Raw genomic sequence first — 17,579 nt, 5'->3', positions numbered from 1 at the left:
GGAACTTTCTTTTAAAATATAGTCTTTTGTGGTAGATAGAAGCTGTTTTCTCTTAACTTGGGAATAGGAGTATGTTACAGCTCAGATCTGTATGTTAATGGTCATATATGCTATGAATGATCTTTTAACATTTCTAGTGCTTGTTTATTCATAAATATATTAAAATTTGTGGTTTATTCAGAACAGAGTATTAAACTAGCATTTTGACTTGGTGAGCCATCACTACAACACTTCAAATTGATGTTCACTGAATACTAGATGTTATAGAAACTAGTTTAGAAAAACTGAACTTTGTCAAAAAACCAGCAATCTAGTTTGAAACAGCTGACTGACTAATACCTGTTCTAAATTTCAATGGCAAGTGCAGCACCCTGAGGTTTGCTTTTAAGATCAAGCTAGGCAGAGACTGTTTGTATAAATGAACAGTGCCCATGATCCGAAACCCTTAAACTCCTAGTTGGGAAAACCAGTAATGGCTGATGAAGCTGTAAGGAATTGTGGGGGCATTCAAGCATCATACTGAAATGAAGTATTGTATTAGGAAATAGATACTATTAATTATAAAATGTGTGTTTTGTAACAGCAGTCAGACTAAAATCGAGGATGATCTTCTATTCAAATTTACCTTCAGGTTCAAAGTCAGTACTAAATATTCAAGTTGCTGTAAATTTCCTTCAGGTGTTCTTGTTGGCTCCACATTCTGTAGCTGAACTTTTGAGAGAGACTGGAAATACTTGTGACATTCCAGCATTAAAAATGGACTTTTTGCAGTTTGTTATTTGGTATACATGAAAACAGGAGTCATTGATCCAATATAGAATTGTACAGATTTGGAGTCCTGTGCGTTTGTTTGTAGGGAAGTTGTGTTGCTGTACAGGTTGGTCACTGGGGAGTTTGCGCGTTTAGGCTGTTGAGGAATGATGAAGTCTTTGGACAGCCGGGAAGCAATGTATCAGTAGAGTTTGTATCTTGAGTGTACACCTGGGGAGGTTATTTATGTGAGCAGTGAAAAAGGGGTGTAATACTTCAAAAAACAGTTAATGAGATGCTTGTTTTATGATAGATGGGCAAAGGTGAATATAAGATGTACAAGACACAGTGCAGAACAAATGCCTTTTAGAACAGAAGCACTAAGCAGCTGAGTGTGGGTGTCTCCATAGAAAAATTTTGAGATGAAAATCAGCCCTCCTATTTCAGCATATTTACTGACAGCACCATGTGCTAAGCACTCAGTTTATGATCCCCTATAACTTGAGATCCTTTCTGTAGAACTTCTGGCTACATGGTTTTCTTGGTTTTGCACTTGTGCAGCAGATTTACCTTTTTTTGGTATTGCTTCCCATTCAAGCATTTCTAAAATTTTCAAGAGATTCCTTCAGTCTTGATAATCTTGAAGTTTACCTGTGATCCACAAGCTACTTTTTTGGTTATGATTTTACGTTGCTACTTTATCATATTTCCTTTTAGATCACATTTGTCTCACTTATTTATGAAAATATCTAGAGAGGTACATTGAAGCCATATGAGAAATAAGATACAGTGAATCTTAGTGCTGATATGACTTGGAAACAAATGCTGGCAAAATGTTAGTGCTATTTGATGATGTATGGACTCCACACATAACGAAACTGGCACTACGAGAATGCAAGGCCAAGTATAAATACAAAGAGAGGGCATCATACTTTTGGATGACTTAAGATGGGTGGTGGGTGCAAAAGGGTCAGTATCCTCAGGGTATTTGTGCTGTATGGGCTTGTACTGTGAGGCCTCCTGTTTGAATACCCTGAAGTGATGGTCCTCATCAATTAGTTGCTAGTCTTTGTGTGGTCAAATTTATGTTCTCTGAGTTTCAAAAGTGCTGACTGATCAGGAAAGGTGTGCCTGTCCAAATATGTACCTTGTACCTGAGGCTAGGATCCCGTTTCTTGTATTTATTTAATGTCTTTGAGGTGTTTAAAGATAAGCAGCATCCAGCTGTCTAATGTGAAAGGAGAAATGGGGCTGGAGCTGTGCTCAGAGGTACTGTGAAGAATACATATATAATTATTTTTATCACGTACTTGTAATGCGCTTCTGGTAAAACTGGTAGTTCTGTTGCCTCTAACATACAAATCATAAATGATACTAGATAGTGTATAATGTGATATTATGTCTCATGGGTGCATTGTCATGCTGGTGGGCTTGATCTCTGGAACATCTTGTTCTAGACTGTGGGAGATTGGAGAGATTACTGATCTGGCTTTCCCAAAGTGACTCAATGGGAAGTTTGGGGTTTTTTTGTACTTTATGACTTCATTACCATTCGGATTAACATTTCTCTCTGTCTGTAATTTTGCAGGCCTTGAGGAGTCTAGTGCAGAAATGTTTGATGTCACTTTCTTCTGTTGCCTCTGACCTCGGTTTGACAGGACTTGCTTACTAGAATAACAGTGCAGAGTAGGAACTGAACAGTACAGTAAGTGAGGGATTAACTCATGAGATTTCAGACCCAAAAGTTATGAGAGGTTACTTGACCAAAAAAAGAGAGTATCTGTCTTGGTGGGCATGAGTATCTCTATCATGTTATACTTTGCCTGTTATGTCTTACAGTTGAACTCTATACATAAAAAATAAAGGCATTATGAACTTCTCAAACAGTTAAGGTTTGGAAGACTTACTGGGTTATCTACACGCAGCCACATCATCTGAGGTCTTTAAATTTTACCAGCAACTGGAACTTTGTCTAGAGTGTATATTGACACCACATACAGAACAGGTATACCTCCCTTGCTGGTTTTTTAATTCAGTTCTGAATTGAAGATCTCAAAAACAATACCACGCCCTAGTTTTCTCAACAATGGCATGTAAAAACCATCCTTCAGCTTTGTGTCACACTCTTATAATGCCCATCACTTGTTGCTATCATGGCACATTAGTGCCTTATGTTTAATGGGTGTGGAGCTCCTGTTCTGTAGCCTTCAGTCCTTGTTTGTAATGAAAGTTTTCATTTGGATATGTTGATTTTTGCTCAGATAGATTTAAGATATGAAGTAGCTTTCACTATTTAGTGAAATAACATGAACAGGGTATAGGTTTGAATGCTCCAAACTTAGAAGTTTCAGATTGTCTGAGTGGCAGCTTCCATCAGGAGGAAGGCAATGCAGAATACTGGGTGAGAGGAGCCCTTGCTTGGTTCCTCAGGAAGCTCCATGAGGAGACTCCCCTGTCTTACCCTGCTTGGTCATATCCAAGTCTATCTTCAGCTGTCACAGGCCAGGCTGTAACCTGGTGGTAGTTGGTCGTGGCATGGAGTCAGATGCCTTACAGAAGTCTATGTATATTGCTATTTCAAAACATGTATACATTTTGCTTAATCAATCTTATCACCTAAATTGACAATTAATGTAAATCTAGGTAGGGGTGTTGTGAAAATTACTACAGTATCCTTAGGTAAGCCAGGCATAAGTATTTCTGCTCTGTTCGTGGCAGCTACTTTTGGCTTGTCCTGTAAACTTCAATTATAAAAGATTCTACAGCCTCCTTTGGTGTATCCAGGCTGTAATTTATTATTTTTAAATGATCCTTCTATAGATAGAACCTCCCAGTTTGAGTTGTTTCTACAGCTGGTCCTTCCTATTTGCTTATTGACTCTACTAGCAACTCATTACTGACAGAGGGTTCCATTTTCCTGTGGCATTTAGTCAGAAGAGTAACACGTCTGCGAGTATGTGGAAGGAGGGAAGCAGATATTTGAGTAGTTATAAAAATGAACGTGCAAGGAAGGGAATGCAAGTTCATATTAAAAGGAGAGTATGACTGCAAAAAGGACATGGAAAAGGTACAGGGAAAAGGGCAAGGGACCTGCTGCTTGCTTTTCAGCCCACACTCAGCAAAATCCCACTGGAGAAGGTGTTGGAAACAGTGTCTCAGAGTTTGCAGACAGCACTTTCCTGGACTGGAATCTTTATTAACTAGGGTTTTATCAGATAAACAGGCACTGCAATGTTTGAGCTGTCAGTGTGTTTTAAATCTGAGTCTGTGCATTACTGCTGATCTTTGCAGGATGGCCAAGAACAGAATTGGTTTGGAGCTCCCACCTGCAGGACAGGGCCTCAGCACTCTCCCAGGGCTCTACAAGCAAGTTCTTACTCTCCTCTGTGTGCCTGTTTGCTGCATAAATGGGATATCAGTCTTCAAGACTGTCAAGCCAGTACCTTCTGTGCTGAATTCTTTTGAGGAGGAAGGGGTTAATTGTCAGCATAAATCAAGGCGAATCTGGGTATTTCAACTGGAGGCAAACTTTTCTCAATTCTATCATACCCTTTTGATTATTATTTCAAAACTCCCAACATAAACACTGACAACAGGAAGAAGTTTATTTTTTTGTTAATACCAAACTAAGAGATAAATTTGACTCAGTACATCTCTGGCTTTTGCTTATGAACAGTTTCACTGCTTTGTCACCAGACTTTAGGCCAACATGACATTCTTCAAGGTGATGTTAATATCACCATGAAGTGACTTAGTTGGGGGAATGTTTGTGTAGAGGAAGATAGGAAGGCTGACTGTGTGTAGCTGTTTTTCTTTATGGTAACTGTTGTCCATGAGACTTAGAGTTGCTGGAACCATAGCTTGGTTAACACTGTGTGTGTATCATGTCCCCAGACTTATAAGGCAGTAATAAGAGTTCTCCTCTTGTCATTAGTATTGTATTGCAGATAATCACACTGATTTTTTTTTTTTTTTTTTTTTTCTTCCCCCTGGAAACTAATTCTTTCCCAGTAGGCATAATTGCTTTCTGTAAGTTTTGCTTAACAACAAGGTTTGGTGTTTTTATTGCTGTTTAGGCCTTCTTGCCTCACTTTAAACCTATGTTTTTCTTGGCTTTATAGATTTATGGAGTCAAAAAGCATGGAGAGTGGGAAAAGGCTTCTTGTCATCTTGCTCTTAATCCTTTTGTCACAGGGCAAGAGCAGCTTTATATGTCATTCTGTGTGGACAACTCCTTAACTTACTGTTTAAAGCTAATAGTAGAGATGACTGCAGTGGGAGGTACCCCAGGAGTTAGTATCTCTGAAGAGTCAATTTTATTGAGCAAGAGAGGAGTAGTTGCATCATAACCACACTGGACTGAAAAGTCTCCAACAGTAGATCAGGCTGCTCTGACTTCCTGTGAAGATGATGTGCATGGTTAGTCCCTTCACCTGGTTGAGGGGGAAGGGCAGAAGCTCCTGGAAAAGGGATGGTACAAATTTACTGAGGAATTGAGAAAGCATCTGGAAGAATTGCTTTCCATCATCAATAAATGCTTTCCTCATGCCTTCTCTATCTAGAATGATTGTCACTTTGTCTTAAGGAACAAAATAGTAACACTGTCAATTTAGAAATTTGAAACACAACAAAAACATCTTTCTGTATAACACAGATTTTCTGGTATTCAGGTTAAAAATATTCTGAGAGCAGCACTGATAATGTAAAATTTCACTGGAAATCTCAAATCTTTCTCATGCTTTTTCTTTGTCCTTATGGCTTCAGTTTCAAAGTTCTCTCACTTTGTCATGTGTTGTTCTGAACATTTAATGAAAGGTTTGCACTGGAAAAGGATCTTATTTGCCTCTGGAATTAGGAGCCTGATCAGACTGAACATGTAAGTGTTCTTCAAAAACTGTAAAACATTAGAGGTGAGATCACACAATATCCATGATATTTGTGGTACTATTTGATAGGCTTAAAAGATACTTTATTTTAGTTATTCTATGAAATATTTGTAGGAAACTTTCAAGTTGTAGGCTTTAAATACTTTTTCGACATTGGATATTTAACTTCTCTGAAGTTGGAGATCTGTAACACTTGGTGTTAACACATGAGGACAAAAAAACCAATAAAAATTGTTTTACTAGAGAAGTGATTCAGTGGATGACTTCAGTCTTAATGTGTTTGCTGTACAAAAATTGTCATTACAGTGCATAAACAGTCTTACAATAAGGAAATAGTTGTTTGAAGGTGCTCTTCAGTGTAATGAGAAAGGCAGGATAAAGCCCTATGGCTACAAGCTGTAATAAGAATTGTGCTTATTTTAAAAAATTAAGCATCTATGGGACCTGCCTTACCAACCAAAAATGTTCTCTCTCCTGTTGCTTTATTTGTGATATTTGTGGCCATCTTTATTTTTTTGATAATGTTCTTGATTAAGCTTGGCCAAGTGTTGAGAAATTTAGAGCTTCCAGCAACTTAAGACCACCAATTCTGGAAAGCAGTGGTCTAGACAATTGGAATTTTTTTTTAAACTGATGCGTGTATTTTTTTTCCTCTTGAAACTGCTGTAGTTACATCAGGTGAAATGAGATACTTCAAGATCTGCTTATGACAAATAGTGGTAGAAGCCATCCTTTTAGGTGGAAAAGGAGTAGGGAATGAGTTAAGTGGATTATCCTACGTTTTGGTTATGCAGATAAAATATTTCATCTTGTAGGCACAGGGTATATGCTTTGTGACTGAAAAGTGGCACCCATTTGGCCAGGGCATATCTTCCCTCACTCAAGTGTAGAGCCATTGGACTTGTCCCTGCTCTCCCTGTGTGATAAGATGCCAGTTAGAAAAACAGACAGCAAGTCTTTGTGTCCATGTATGCCTTTCGGCCTGATTTTTTTATAGGATTGAATTTTAAGCTGAAAATCTTTTCCTTTTGACTAGTGAAGGAAACTCACCTTGCTCAAGGTGACAGAAGCAAGGTATTGGAGGCCAAAGGTCTCTTCTGTGAAGTTACAATGTTAAAACAAACTACTAATTGTTTGGGAACACAGTCACTGTATTATGTAATCTAGCCAAGGAGGCTAGAATAACTCTGAAACTTCACTTCAAGCTCTGGAGTTGTATCAGAGAGGTGATTCTGATCTGTTTCTTTCTATTCTGGTTCTTGTCAGGAGTAGGAAGAAGCACCATTGCAGGCTTGAGATGAGGCATAAATCCTGAGGATGCTGGTGCTTTCTTAGTCAAAGTAGAACTCTTGTGAGTTTGATTTTTCTTACGCTGTGTGAAGTATAAGCCTTTTGGAGCCCTTCTTCCAACTGCTAAGGTGATTTGTATGGTAACCACTTAACCAGGCAGTTGTCTTGCTAATGGTTTTTTTTTGCTATTGAGGTGCCAAGCTGCTGTCATCCTAGTCCTTGTCACTTAATTAGCAAATGCTTTTATAGGGCATAGGCTACAGTGAGAAGTAGTAATAAATAGGCAATACTCCAACAGATCATTAATATAGGAATTAAAAACCTCATCTGTGTTGTTAGTCTTTACAGATTGCACCATTGGGTCAAAACACTTCCTCCCCACTTAGGCAATTCTGAATTTTAATGATATTTGCATATATTTGAGGTGTAGAGCACTCTTACTTTTAGCGGAACTGAAAATGCTTTGAAATGCAAGGTAGAACAGAGGGCTAATTAATAGTTGTTACCTGAAACAAGTTCTGGTATTTATTGATTTATTTTCTGCGTAGATGTCTTAAGATATGTGTGTTATAATAATCTTAAAACATCATCTGAGGAAACACTGAGATTAAATAAAAAGCCATCACCAGGCAGCAGATTTAATGAAAGCCTTGTCTTTTGTAGTGGTGTTGAAATACTTTAAGAAAATTTTCGAAACTATACTTCCATTATGCTTCTTCCTGCAATCCTGCTTGGCATCACTACAGTAAAGTCTAGAACTCTCTGAGTAACACAAATTAAAACAGGGTGAAACACTTCTTACACAATGTTTCACTTTCTCTGTTTGGGTCAGACAGCTTCTCTGCTGAAGAAAGAAATATTTAGAAAATATGATAGAACTACCCTGAAAATGAAGGATTTGTTTGGTGACTAAAAAGCCAGAAGAAAAATCACTGAAATAAACTTAAATGTTAAAAGAATACTCAGTCAAAAAAAAGGAACATAGTTTAATGTAAAATTATCCATTTTGAAATGTACATTTCACCTGTTTGGAAACTTGGCCTCTTCTCAGCCTTGCTGAACATCTGATACATAGAATGTCCGAGGTAAATCTTTGCTGTCCTTGCAAATAGAGAGAACGCTTACAAATTCTGTCAACAGTAAGAAAGACACTTTGATACTGTAACAAGCACCTTGCAATAGGAGATAACCCCTGGTTGGATTTTGTGTTTAGTACAGTGACTGCTGTAGTTCAGAGTCCTTTGGGCCTTTGATTTTCTTCTGTAGGAAAAGTTGTGCCAATCTGAGTATCATTGTGCAGTTTTCCCAGGGCAAAACAGGTGGCAAGTTTCCCTTGGCGCTGAAATGTTTGTGTGCTTTTTGTCTTGTTTTCCATAATAATTTCTCAAGCACGGTTAAATGAGATCTGTTTAGTTTTCTGTTCTGGATGGAGATGTGCTGGGTTGGCAGCTCTGGGATTTTCTGTGTTTTGCCAGCTGGCAAACATGCACATTTGTGTAAGCTCATTCATAGCTGATACTGAGAGACAGGTGCTGATTTACTGTTCTTCAAATAACTGTGCTGGCATATGTCCAGTATTAACATGGCTGTGCCTAGAGAACAAGAGTGCATCACTTAAAATCTTTGTGAGACACCTCTGAGGCACCTCTCTGAATGCTTATTTACTGGTATTGGCAGCAGGGGAAAATTAAATATATTTCAGTCATGGATTTCACTGCCTGTGCCTGGGGAGTGTCTGTGATGTTAATGCACACAAATGCATATGTGTTACTGCCTAATATGAAATGTAAAAATGAGAACTGAAAACTATTATTGATGGCACTAACAGAAAAGAGATGCTTACAGTTGCAGATCTATAGGGAACGCTTCTCCTTAGCGCCTTAACAGCATTGGAAGTGATTAGAGAAAGGAACTCCAAAGCCTGTATGGCAGGGCTTCTGTTAATCTTTCCTGCTCCAGTTGTTGGTATTCTGTATGCAAGTGATCCAGAACTTCCTCTTCCCAGTAGATGCTGAGGCCGTATCCAAACTGTAGGAATGTCTTCCCCCATCCCTGTGCTTCCTGTGTCTGGGAGTCGCCGCAGCTGTCGCCCCTCGCTGTGCTTGGCACAGCCTGGGAATGCTTTCAGGTGGCTGCAGGGCCCTTTGTGCTGGCAGCAGCTCTGCAAGGTGGGGGCTCTCTGTTGGATGGTCTGGTGGCATTAGGGGTTGAGGGGAGGACAGAGGTCCGAAACATCCGCTGGAGTGATCGATACCGAGACAGCGTTGCTTTGTTAACTAATCCGGAGCTGACAATGTGTCTAACACTGACTCACTGGTGTCTCTTCGTAACTTTCACGTGAGCTGCTGCAATTAAGTCCTGCAAATCTGATTCTTGTGTTTCCTAGCCTTTATAGGAGATGATGAGACATAAGAAATTGTATGGCATATTTAATTAGCTACTTGTGTAAGAAGGGGAACCTAATTCTCAAGAAGAGCAGCTTCATGAAGGCATAAATAACAAGAAATGACTTGGAATTTTTGGTTTTGGCTGTAACCTGAAAGTTATTAACTGTATCAATTTATAAAAGCTGAATTATCTTCAAGTAAGCAAAATGTGGCTTCTTCCTGCTCTCTTTTTATTTGTGGTTGTGGTCAAGTTCTAAGTGCTGTGATTATAATAGTAATAGTTGTATGTCAGTGGGCTCTGTTCTGAAAGGTGAGACAGACTTCCTTACTCATGCATAGTAATGTTTATTTGAAAGATTTATAAAGGGAATCTAAGGAAACTATTTCAGCCCCAAACAGAACTTTCTGTCAAGTCTCCCATACAGATTTTGAAAACAAACCCAACAAATGTGTTTGAATACCAATGATGATGTTATTGGTGTAGTGGGGGGATTGTGTGCTCAGTGCCAAACTGTTCTTATACTGTAAAAGATAGAACAAGCTCCCAGTTCTGTACTTCAAACTCAGTATTTCTTTTTCTTTCCTGACTATGGTACTACTCAGGTATAAAGTACATGGCTGAGCTGTTTACTGAGGTTGTGGTAAAACAGTGCTCACCCAGTATCCATGTTCCATGTCCTGGATTGCAGAGAAAAATTTATATGGTTACGTTCTGCTGAACTGGCTAAAATCAGTCAGCTTCTCCACCCTGGGCTGTGCCTGTTTATATCTCATCTCGAACTGTGGAACAATAGTCCTCTGATGAACTTGTGCTTTCTCTCAAAATAAGACTGTAGTCTCTTTTTGTCTTTATGGCTTGATTGAGATCAAGTTAATGGCAGAGATATGTGCACAGATTCCTATCAATAAATGGTTTGTTTAAAATAAAAGGGTGCTGTATTTTGGGTCCTGGTTCTACATTACAGTGGCCAATGAAGAAAAACAAAATACAAAAGAAAAATTGAGGGGTTTTTGGCACACAAGTGGATTTACAAAGTATCAGTGGTACTGATGTCTTACTAATTAGAAATTCACTTAATTTGGAAAAAAAATTTGAAGAATTAATTTCACTGTAGATGTGGAATATTCTCTAGTAACTGAACTTATTTCTTCGCTGAATTGGCAATGCTAGAAGTTACTCAAGTTATCAAATTAGGACCTTTGTTTTACTAATACTGAGCTTTTGTACTAAAGGGAAAACAGTAAACTCTCCAGCTTTTTCTGTGTATTTCTCTCAACTCTTTTTAGCAGTAGAAATTAGTAGAGTCACAATTACTGTCTGGTGTTTGAAAGGTTTTGGGGTTTATTTTGTGCCTAGTTTCTGTAGATCTTCTGAACCTGTGCTAAAGCTCTTGTAACACGTGCTGACTAGTTTTGTTTGGCAAAGTTTTGTTGCATTTGGCAGGTCTCTTTCTTGCTGCAAGAAGTTAGAGTATAGCAACATTGAGTATTACTACTCTGAAAACAGCCACAACCTATCTGACTCTCTGGCATCAACACAGCAGCTTAGTATTATTTGGACTGATGTGTTTCTTTCAGCTTCTATTTGTCATTGCAAATTTTCCTAGTGATATGAAATTTTTGATTTGACATAGGCACCACTACTATGAATACGTGTATCTGACAGTGGGTACATTTTAGTGTTAAGAAAAACATTTCAGATTACAGACTTACAAGCAGTGTGATCTGAACTGAAGAACAGGTTTGTCTTCCTTGCTGAAGGAAGCCCTTTTCAATCAACCATAGAGTTAAAGTGTTCTTCTAACACATTCATCCTCGAGGCATGAATATATGTCCCTCTAAATGTGATGACTTGGTGGCTTGACTGTGAGACTTGGATAAAATAGAGCTGACCCTATTTTTTTTTTTTTTTTAAGATTTCTTCTGCTGTCACAGCAAGGAAGTAGTCAGTTTTTGAGAGAAGTTTTGTATCAGAGCCAAATTGCTGGTCTGCTTCCCTATGAAAGACTTTTCCCCTGTCATTTAGTAGGCACTCTTATGATGAAGCCTTTTCTCTTTTACAGTGATTACTTCTATCCTCTCTTGTGCCTCACAAGCTTTATTAACTCGGTCAATCAGAATTAAACTGTGTAACATTTAGTGCAAATGGCCTAGAATGGTAGCTAAGGGAATGTCTTCATCTGTTGTCATCAAAAGGAAAATACTTGTAAATGAAGATGAAGAGAGATATGCAAACTCAGGGAAGGTCAAATATTTGGACCAGAGGGGACTGCTTTTAAAATGGTGCTTTGGACACATGGCAGCAAAGGTGAAGGTGAAATGGCCAGATGAAGACCAAGGTGTGTAAAAGAATGAACAAAAAATTGTGTGTGCTAGAGCAGCAACATGATTTTATGGAGTAGGTTGTGTAAGTAAAGATCTGTAAATGTATTTAAGCAGTGAGGCTGGATACCAGAAGAGGGGAAGGTAAGGAAAAACTGGAAAGCAGTTAAATGAAGTTTTGGAAGAGGACTGTCACAAAATACTACCAGCTCTATAATGATGATTTGGAAAATAATGAAAATGCAGTGAAAAACTAGGAGAACAGCTGAAAGCTGTGTTGGCAGATTTATAATATCAGTATTAGGAAATGTTCTTCAGATGTTTTTTGCAGGGCCACCTGGAAAGGTATGGTGAATACAGATCAAAAAGTCCTTGTGAAAGATGAAATCAGGCTAGATTTCAGCTATTGCTTAAAAATACCTCCCCTTCAGTCCAGCAGAAAGTGGAAGTAGTATAAATGTTTGGATTTTCAGAGAGCCATGACAGACCTGTATGACATAATAAATAAATAATAATCTAAATTATATTTAATTTTTTTAATAATAAAAAACTTTACAGCTAAGCAGCAAGCTGAACATTAAACCCACCAATTTTTGCACGATAATCCTCATGAACTTTATGTAGTGACTACTTCTCTGGAATGTGAGCCCTGCTCAATCATTATTATGAGATATTCTGTAAATACATTGCTATTTCTTTACCTGTATCCATGACTTCTGCTTCCCACTTTCTTCTAAAGAAAGGGGTAAAGATCAGAATATGGTCTGATGTGAGCAGACAGGCCATGCAGGTAACCATAGCCAGGTCAAGGTACAAAGTACTTTAGTCCTGGGAGAATCAGAGTGCAAAGGGACAGTTTAACTGCCTGTCAGCAATAAAACAGGGAGGCAATATCTGGTTACTGTGACCTTGGAGATGGAGTCACACACATAGGTAAGCAGACTGAGAAGCTGGAAGCGTGTGCAAGGCAGCTGTAGGATTGTCAGAATGTTTCTAAGCAGAGACGCCATGATCCAGACATTCCTGAAAGCTTATTTGGTCTGATACGCAAGGGGCCCTAATTAATAATGTCAACAGCTTTAAAAGCTTCACAGCAATCAGCAAGTTGCATCAGTGAGAGGTTTGAATTGCATGAGTGCATCCCTGTTTATGTTGAGTATACAGGGATATGCCTGAGGCAAACTGCCTTTTAAACCAATGTTAAATTGGATCAGCAGTATTGCCAAATTATTTACTCATTTTCCTTCTGGAGTGGTCAGGTGGTTGAAACATCACTTCTATGTTTTTATGGCACAGAGGTGGCCTGAAAGGGGATGAAGGATTAAAAACCTAAATAGCTTGGCAGGGCTTTGGCAAGGGATGCCAGGATAGACCCTAATTTTGTCTAGGATGTGACTGATGGGTAAGTAGGCGGAGGGCAGAGCTGACATCTCCTTCCACCTTGATGATTCAGAGTTTGACCGAGACCTTAAAGACAGAACCTGTCAGTTCCTTGTTGTCAATTTGTTCTTGCCATAGAAATGCTGTTTGCCAGTTGTGCTTCAGAAGAGACAACATGGTTAGTCTTGGGTATATTCCAAGTGATTAACGTTGTGCTCTATAATTTATAAGCTAATACTTGATTTTATTCATAATATTGAGTATTGTCCTTTTGAAAAAGATGTCCTCTCACCTCCAGTTCTGCTTCTTCCTCCTAGCTTTTAAAGGATAGCTAGCAAGAAAGGAAGAGTCCCTTTTTTCCCCATCTCTCCTTTGGTTTGATTAGGAATTTTGCTGTTGCGTCAGATCTTGGCAGAACTTCAAGTAGAATTGCTGATGTTATCTTACGGTGTCTCCTTAAGTGAAACAAAACATAGTGTGATGTAGGGTACTGTTTTAGAGACCAGTTAATTGGACAGAATATGCTGCTCTATGTGTAAGAAACTCGAGAAATTTCCAAGCATGGGAAAAGTGATTTTATAAAGCAAACAAAAGAAAAACATGCTGACCTTGCGACTGAATCTTGTTCAGTCTATCAAGATTGAAAAGACTGCAGGATAGCCTAAAACAGAGGATGAAAAGTTTTGTCTTTGCAAAAGCAGCTCAATTTTCTCTGGATGTGGAGAGTCAGACCTTTGAGAAGGAGTTGTTGACCACTTCTTGTTGCGTATCAGACGTGAATATCCCGGAAGCATGCAGGACACAGTGACCCAAAAAGTTACCCACCTTCTTTTCTGAGGTTTCCGTAGCTTAAGAAGAGCAGTCTGAACAAGGAGAAAGGCCCTATGATAAATTCTACTTTTACCTCAGAGTTGAGGCAGAAGAGCAGGAAATTTTGGCATGAAACTGAGTGAATTATAGAAATGGGCAAGAAATTAAGAGGTAGCTGGCAGAGTTAATGAGAAGGGAAAATACCGTTTAAGACCACATTCCATCTGAGTTCCTGCTCACCTTCTACCTCTATTCATTCCCTTTTGGCAGACCTTGAAGCTTCTGTGTTGGTGGAAAGCTTATTTCTGAGGAAGTTCTGTTGAGAGCGTCTCTGACTGTAGGAATTAAGTTACTTCAAATTCTTTCCTGTTCCCTGAAAACCCCAAATTACTTCACCACAACACCCAAGATTCCTAACTTTCCTCTCAGAGGAAATGTGTTAATTTAGCTGCTGCTGTGTATAGATTCAAAGCATAGTCCTTTTTTCTTAATTTAAATTTACATTGTTGAAGTTTTCTATTCGTAAGTCTGTGAAAGCATTTTAAAGCTTTTTCCCCTCACCCAAGGCATTGCTCCTAGTAAAACTAATGTATAACTAAAATATGTTTTAAAAGTCTGTATATAGACATTGACCTGTCCGACTTAGTTTGTGCATTCAAATTGGCTGGGTATGCAAAAGCTGCATAAAATTAAAAATTAATGAAAGTACACAACCGACACAAGAAACCTGGCAAGTAACAATAAACCTCATCAACTTAACATGCAATCATCCTGCTTAAAACCCATAAGCATGCCAAACAGGCAAGACAGGTTGTGTTGAGAATGATTCTAGATTATCTTGTTGTAATGCACTAAAGCTGTAGTTTGACCAGTTTTATTTTAAAACCAATATTACCATGGAAAGGAGGAGTCCCATGCTTGTGAACTTGCTGTTGGTTTCTACTCGGTGCTGATTTCTATATCCTTCTCCACCCCCTCTCCCTGATCCTTCTTGCACTGGGATTACTGGGTGACTGTAGGTGAGGCATCTGAGGAGCTCGTGTACATAAGCAGGGGGGAAGCAGGAGGAAAAGCATCTGAGAGCTATTTTTCTACTCAGTCCCTCGATCTTGTTTACCACACTCACCTGTAATGTTTCCATTGCTACCCTATACTTGAAACTAGGACGGGAAGAGGCAACTTAGAAGCATTAAACCAGACACACACCTGAAACATGACACCCTTTCCTCCCAGTACATCCTGGTACTGAATTCATGGGCTTTGTGTCCAGATGAGAATGTTTAGCTGAAATATGCCCCTTGTTCTTGCAGACAGTGGTGTGCAAGTAAAACTTGAAAATAGGTATCACTTGCTGCCTCAGAGCTACCAGGCAGCCTTACCTTAGAACTCATACCCTATTTTCTTCTTGCATCTGCTTATCATGGGTTCAGTTGTTCTTTCTGTAGTTCACATATCACAGCTAAAGGAGCCTCTTACTGGAAAAAATGAATAGTCTTCTGGAATAAAGACAGATGAGCTGCCGTTGTTTAAAATGTAGGTAGTTTGTATGTACCTATGTCATAATCTTGATTTCAGTTTTAAATTAGAAAGCTGATGAGTCTTAAATTCCTGGAACACAGACTTTCCTGAGCTAATCTCCATAAACGTGAATGAATTTGCCATGGGGGTAATTCAGTGTTTTGAGAAGTACTTGTTGTCTATTTATGAGCTGCAGATACTGATGTAGGAAGACAATGGGAACATAATTTCCAGGAATACTACCAGTACATGTGTGGGAATGCCCAACTGCAAGGAAATTCAAAGGGTTGGCAAGACTTATGCTATTGTGACAGCTCCTTTCTAATAGTAGCACACATCTACATAACACTTGACAGATGGGCTAGTTTGAGTACCAAGTTAAAAATGGCCACAGTCCTGCATTTCTGACCAGGGAAAGTCACTCTGAACAAGGTGCTGGTGCTGCGCAGTTGCCAGAGAATCCTCTTGTTCCTGCTGACACTCTGCAGCCACTACTGACACCCTGGGAGAGGTGATCCCGTGTGCAGGAACCTCTCTGCTTTGCAGCAGGGGTTGGCAGGAATTCTTTCTGTCCCCTCAGTGTGGAAGCTGGATCATTGTCTATTTTCAGAAGTAAACACTGAGTACGTCCGAAATCTTCCCTGTAGCTGTAAGCAACATATAACGCATTCTGTGAACAGTGACAGCAACCACTGCAGGGGGAGAAAAAGGATATGAGTGGAATAAAGATGAATTTCATAGGTCTTGGAGTGGGAAACTTTTTCTCTGTGGACAAACAGATGGCTTCCTTAACTTGTACTAAGAAGCTGATAGTTGAGTTTTTTTCAACTTCTCAAGGTTTCTGTCATCATGAGTTGCAAGAGAAGAGCAGAATGTCATTTCACATTTGCATAGTATGCTTATAGAAAGTCATCTCTGTGATAAAGATAACAGAAACTGCTGTATAGATCACTTTTGTCGTGAAGGATCTCTGCATTGCACTACAACAATACTGGTTCTTCAGTCTTTCTTTTCATATCCTTACCATTCTTTTGCTTCTATCCAATAGGTAAGGCACAGAACTTCAGACCAGGTAATGGCTTTGAAGATGAACACACTGAACAGCAACAGAGCAAACATGCTGAAAGAGGTTCAACTTATGAATAGACTCTCACATCCAAACATCTTAAGGTACACTGGCTTTTTTCTGAATCATATAGGTTGTCTTTAGTAGAGCTCTCCTCTTTCCAATTGTTACTTATTTTTTGTTGTAGATTTATCTGTTGTGAATGTGTTAGGATCAGTTGCTAATTTAATAGGTAAATGGGAGGAAGAAGAAAAGACTTAAGAGAAAAAACCAAACATGGACATGATTTTGGTATCTGGAGTTTGCCAGTAATGAGTAATTTATGTCAGAGAAAAACAAGAGCTCACATTTTAAATTTCTGATGAATCAATAAAGTGATACGAAGAGTGAAATTTGGCTTCTTTTTGTGAATTTAAATTATTGCAAATTTAACACCATTCAACTAACTTAGGGTTACTAATCTTAAACAATGTAAAGTGCCATAGGTGTTTCCTATTCTTAGGTCTGCCTCCTAGTTTTTAGCATTTTCTTATTGCAGTATTGCAAGGTGGGATAAGAGGGACTGAAGAAAAGAAGCTAGAGTTGAACTAATCTAATTTTTATGCTCCTGAAAGGAAAAGGGTAATTTTTCCTTTGCATTAGGTTACTGCATGCAAATCCAAAGTGTTCCAATGTGTGTCTTGTTATTTCTTGAACCATTTTAGTCTTGATTTCTCTTCTATGGTGATGTGACAAGCAATTAACATAATTGGCTGAAGCCATAACATTATGAAATTTAAAGATGTGATGACAGTGCACCAAATGACCAGTTCTCCTAAGCTGCTGTTGCATACCTGGGATCCGTTTCTGATCTCAGCTCTTTTTGAAGTTTTGGAGACACAGTGAGGTCTGCTACTTAATTTCCTTTTCTTCATTGTTCTGTTATATAGTACAGACATTCCTAAAATCCTTTATAACCAACTTTTCTGATCCTTGAAATCCTATCTCAGTCTTCATCAACTGATTTGTAGCAATATTATCATGTTTGTTTCCTTCAGTATCTGTCAGAAGCATCTGAAATACCTTTAGGGAGCATTCCATTAATTGACATCTGTTTTCTATTATTCTTTTTCTTAAAACCTCAAGAACCTATTAACTTAAAGAATTCTTACTTGTAGTAAACTGTGTTGG

General features: G+C 38.7%; 1 protein-coding gene across 1 annotated transcript in view; it reads left to right on the top strand.

The window, feature by feature from the left end:
• The window catches only part of TESK2 (testis associated actin remodelling kinase 2), a 79,753-nt gene that overhangs the window by 10,375 nt on the left and 51,799 nt on the right, over positions 1-17,579 (top strand). The window contains exon 3 of the mRNA XM_032117537.1: positions 16,392-16,513. Coding sequence (XP_031973428.1) covers positions 16,392-16,513 — 122 coding nt within the window. The remainder of the gene's footprint in view (positions 1-16,391; positions 16,514-17,579) is intronic.

This window comes from Corvus moneduloides, chromosome 9, assembly GCF_009650955.1.
Source record: "Corvus moneduloides isolate bCorMon1 chromosome 9, bCorMon1.pri, whole genome shotgun sequence".
NCBI lineage: Eukaryota > Metazoa > Chordata > Aves > Passeriformes > Corvidae > Corvus > Corvus moneduloides.
The sequence above is the reverse complement of the archived record's forward strand: the minus strand, read 5'-3'. Positions and strand labels throughout refer to the sequence as shown.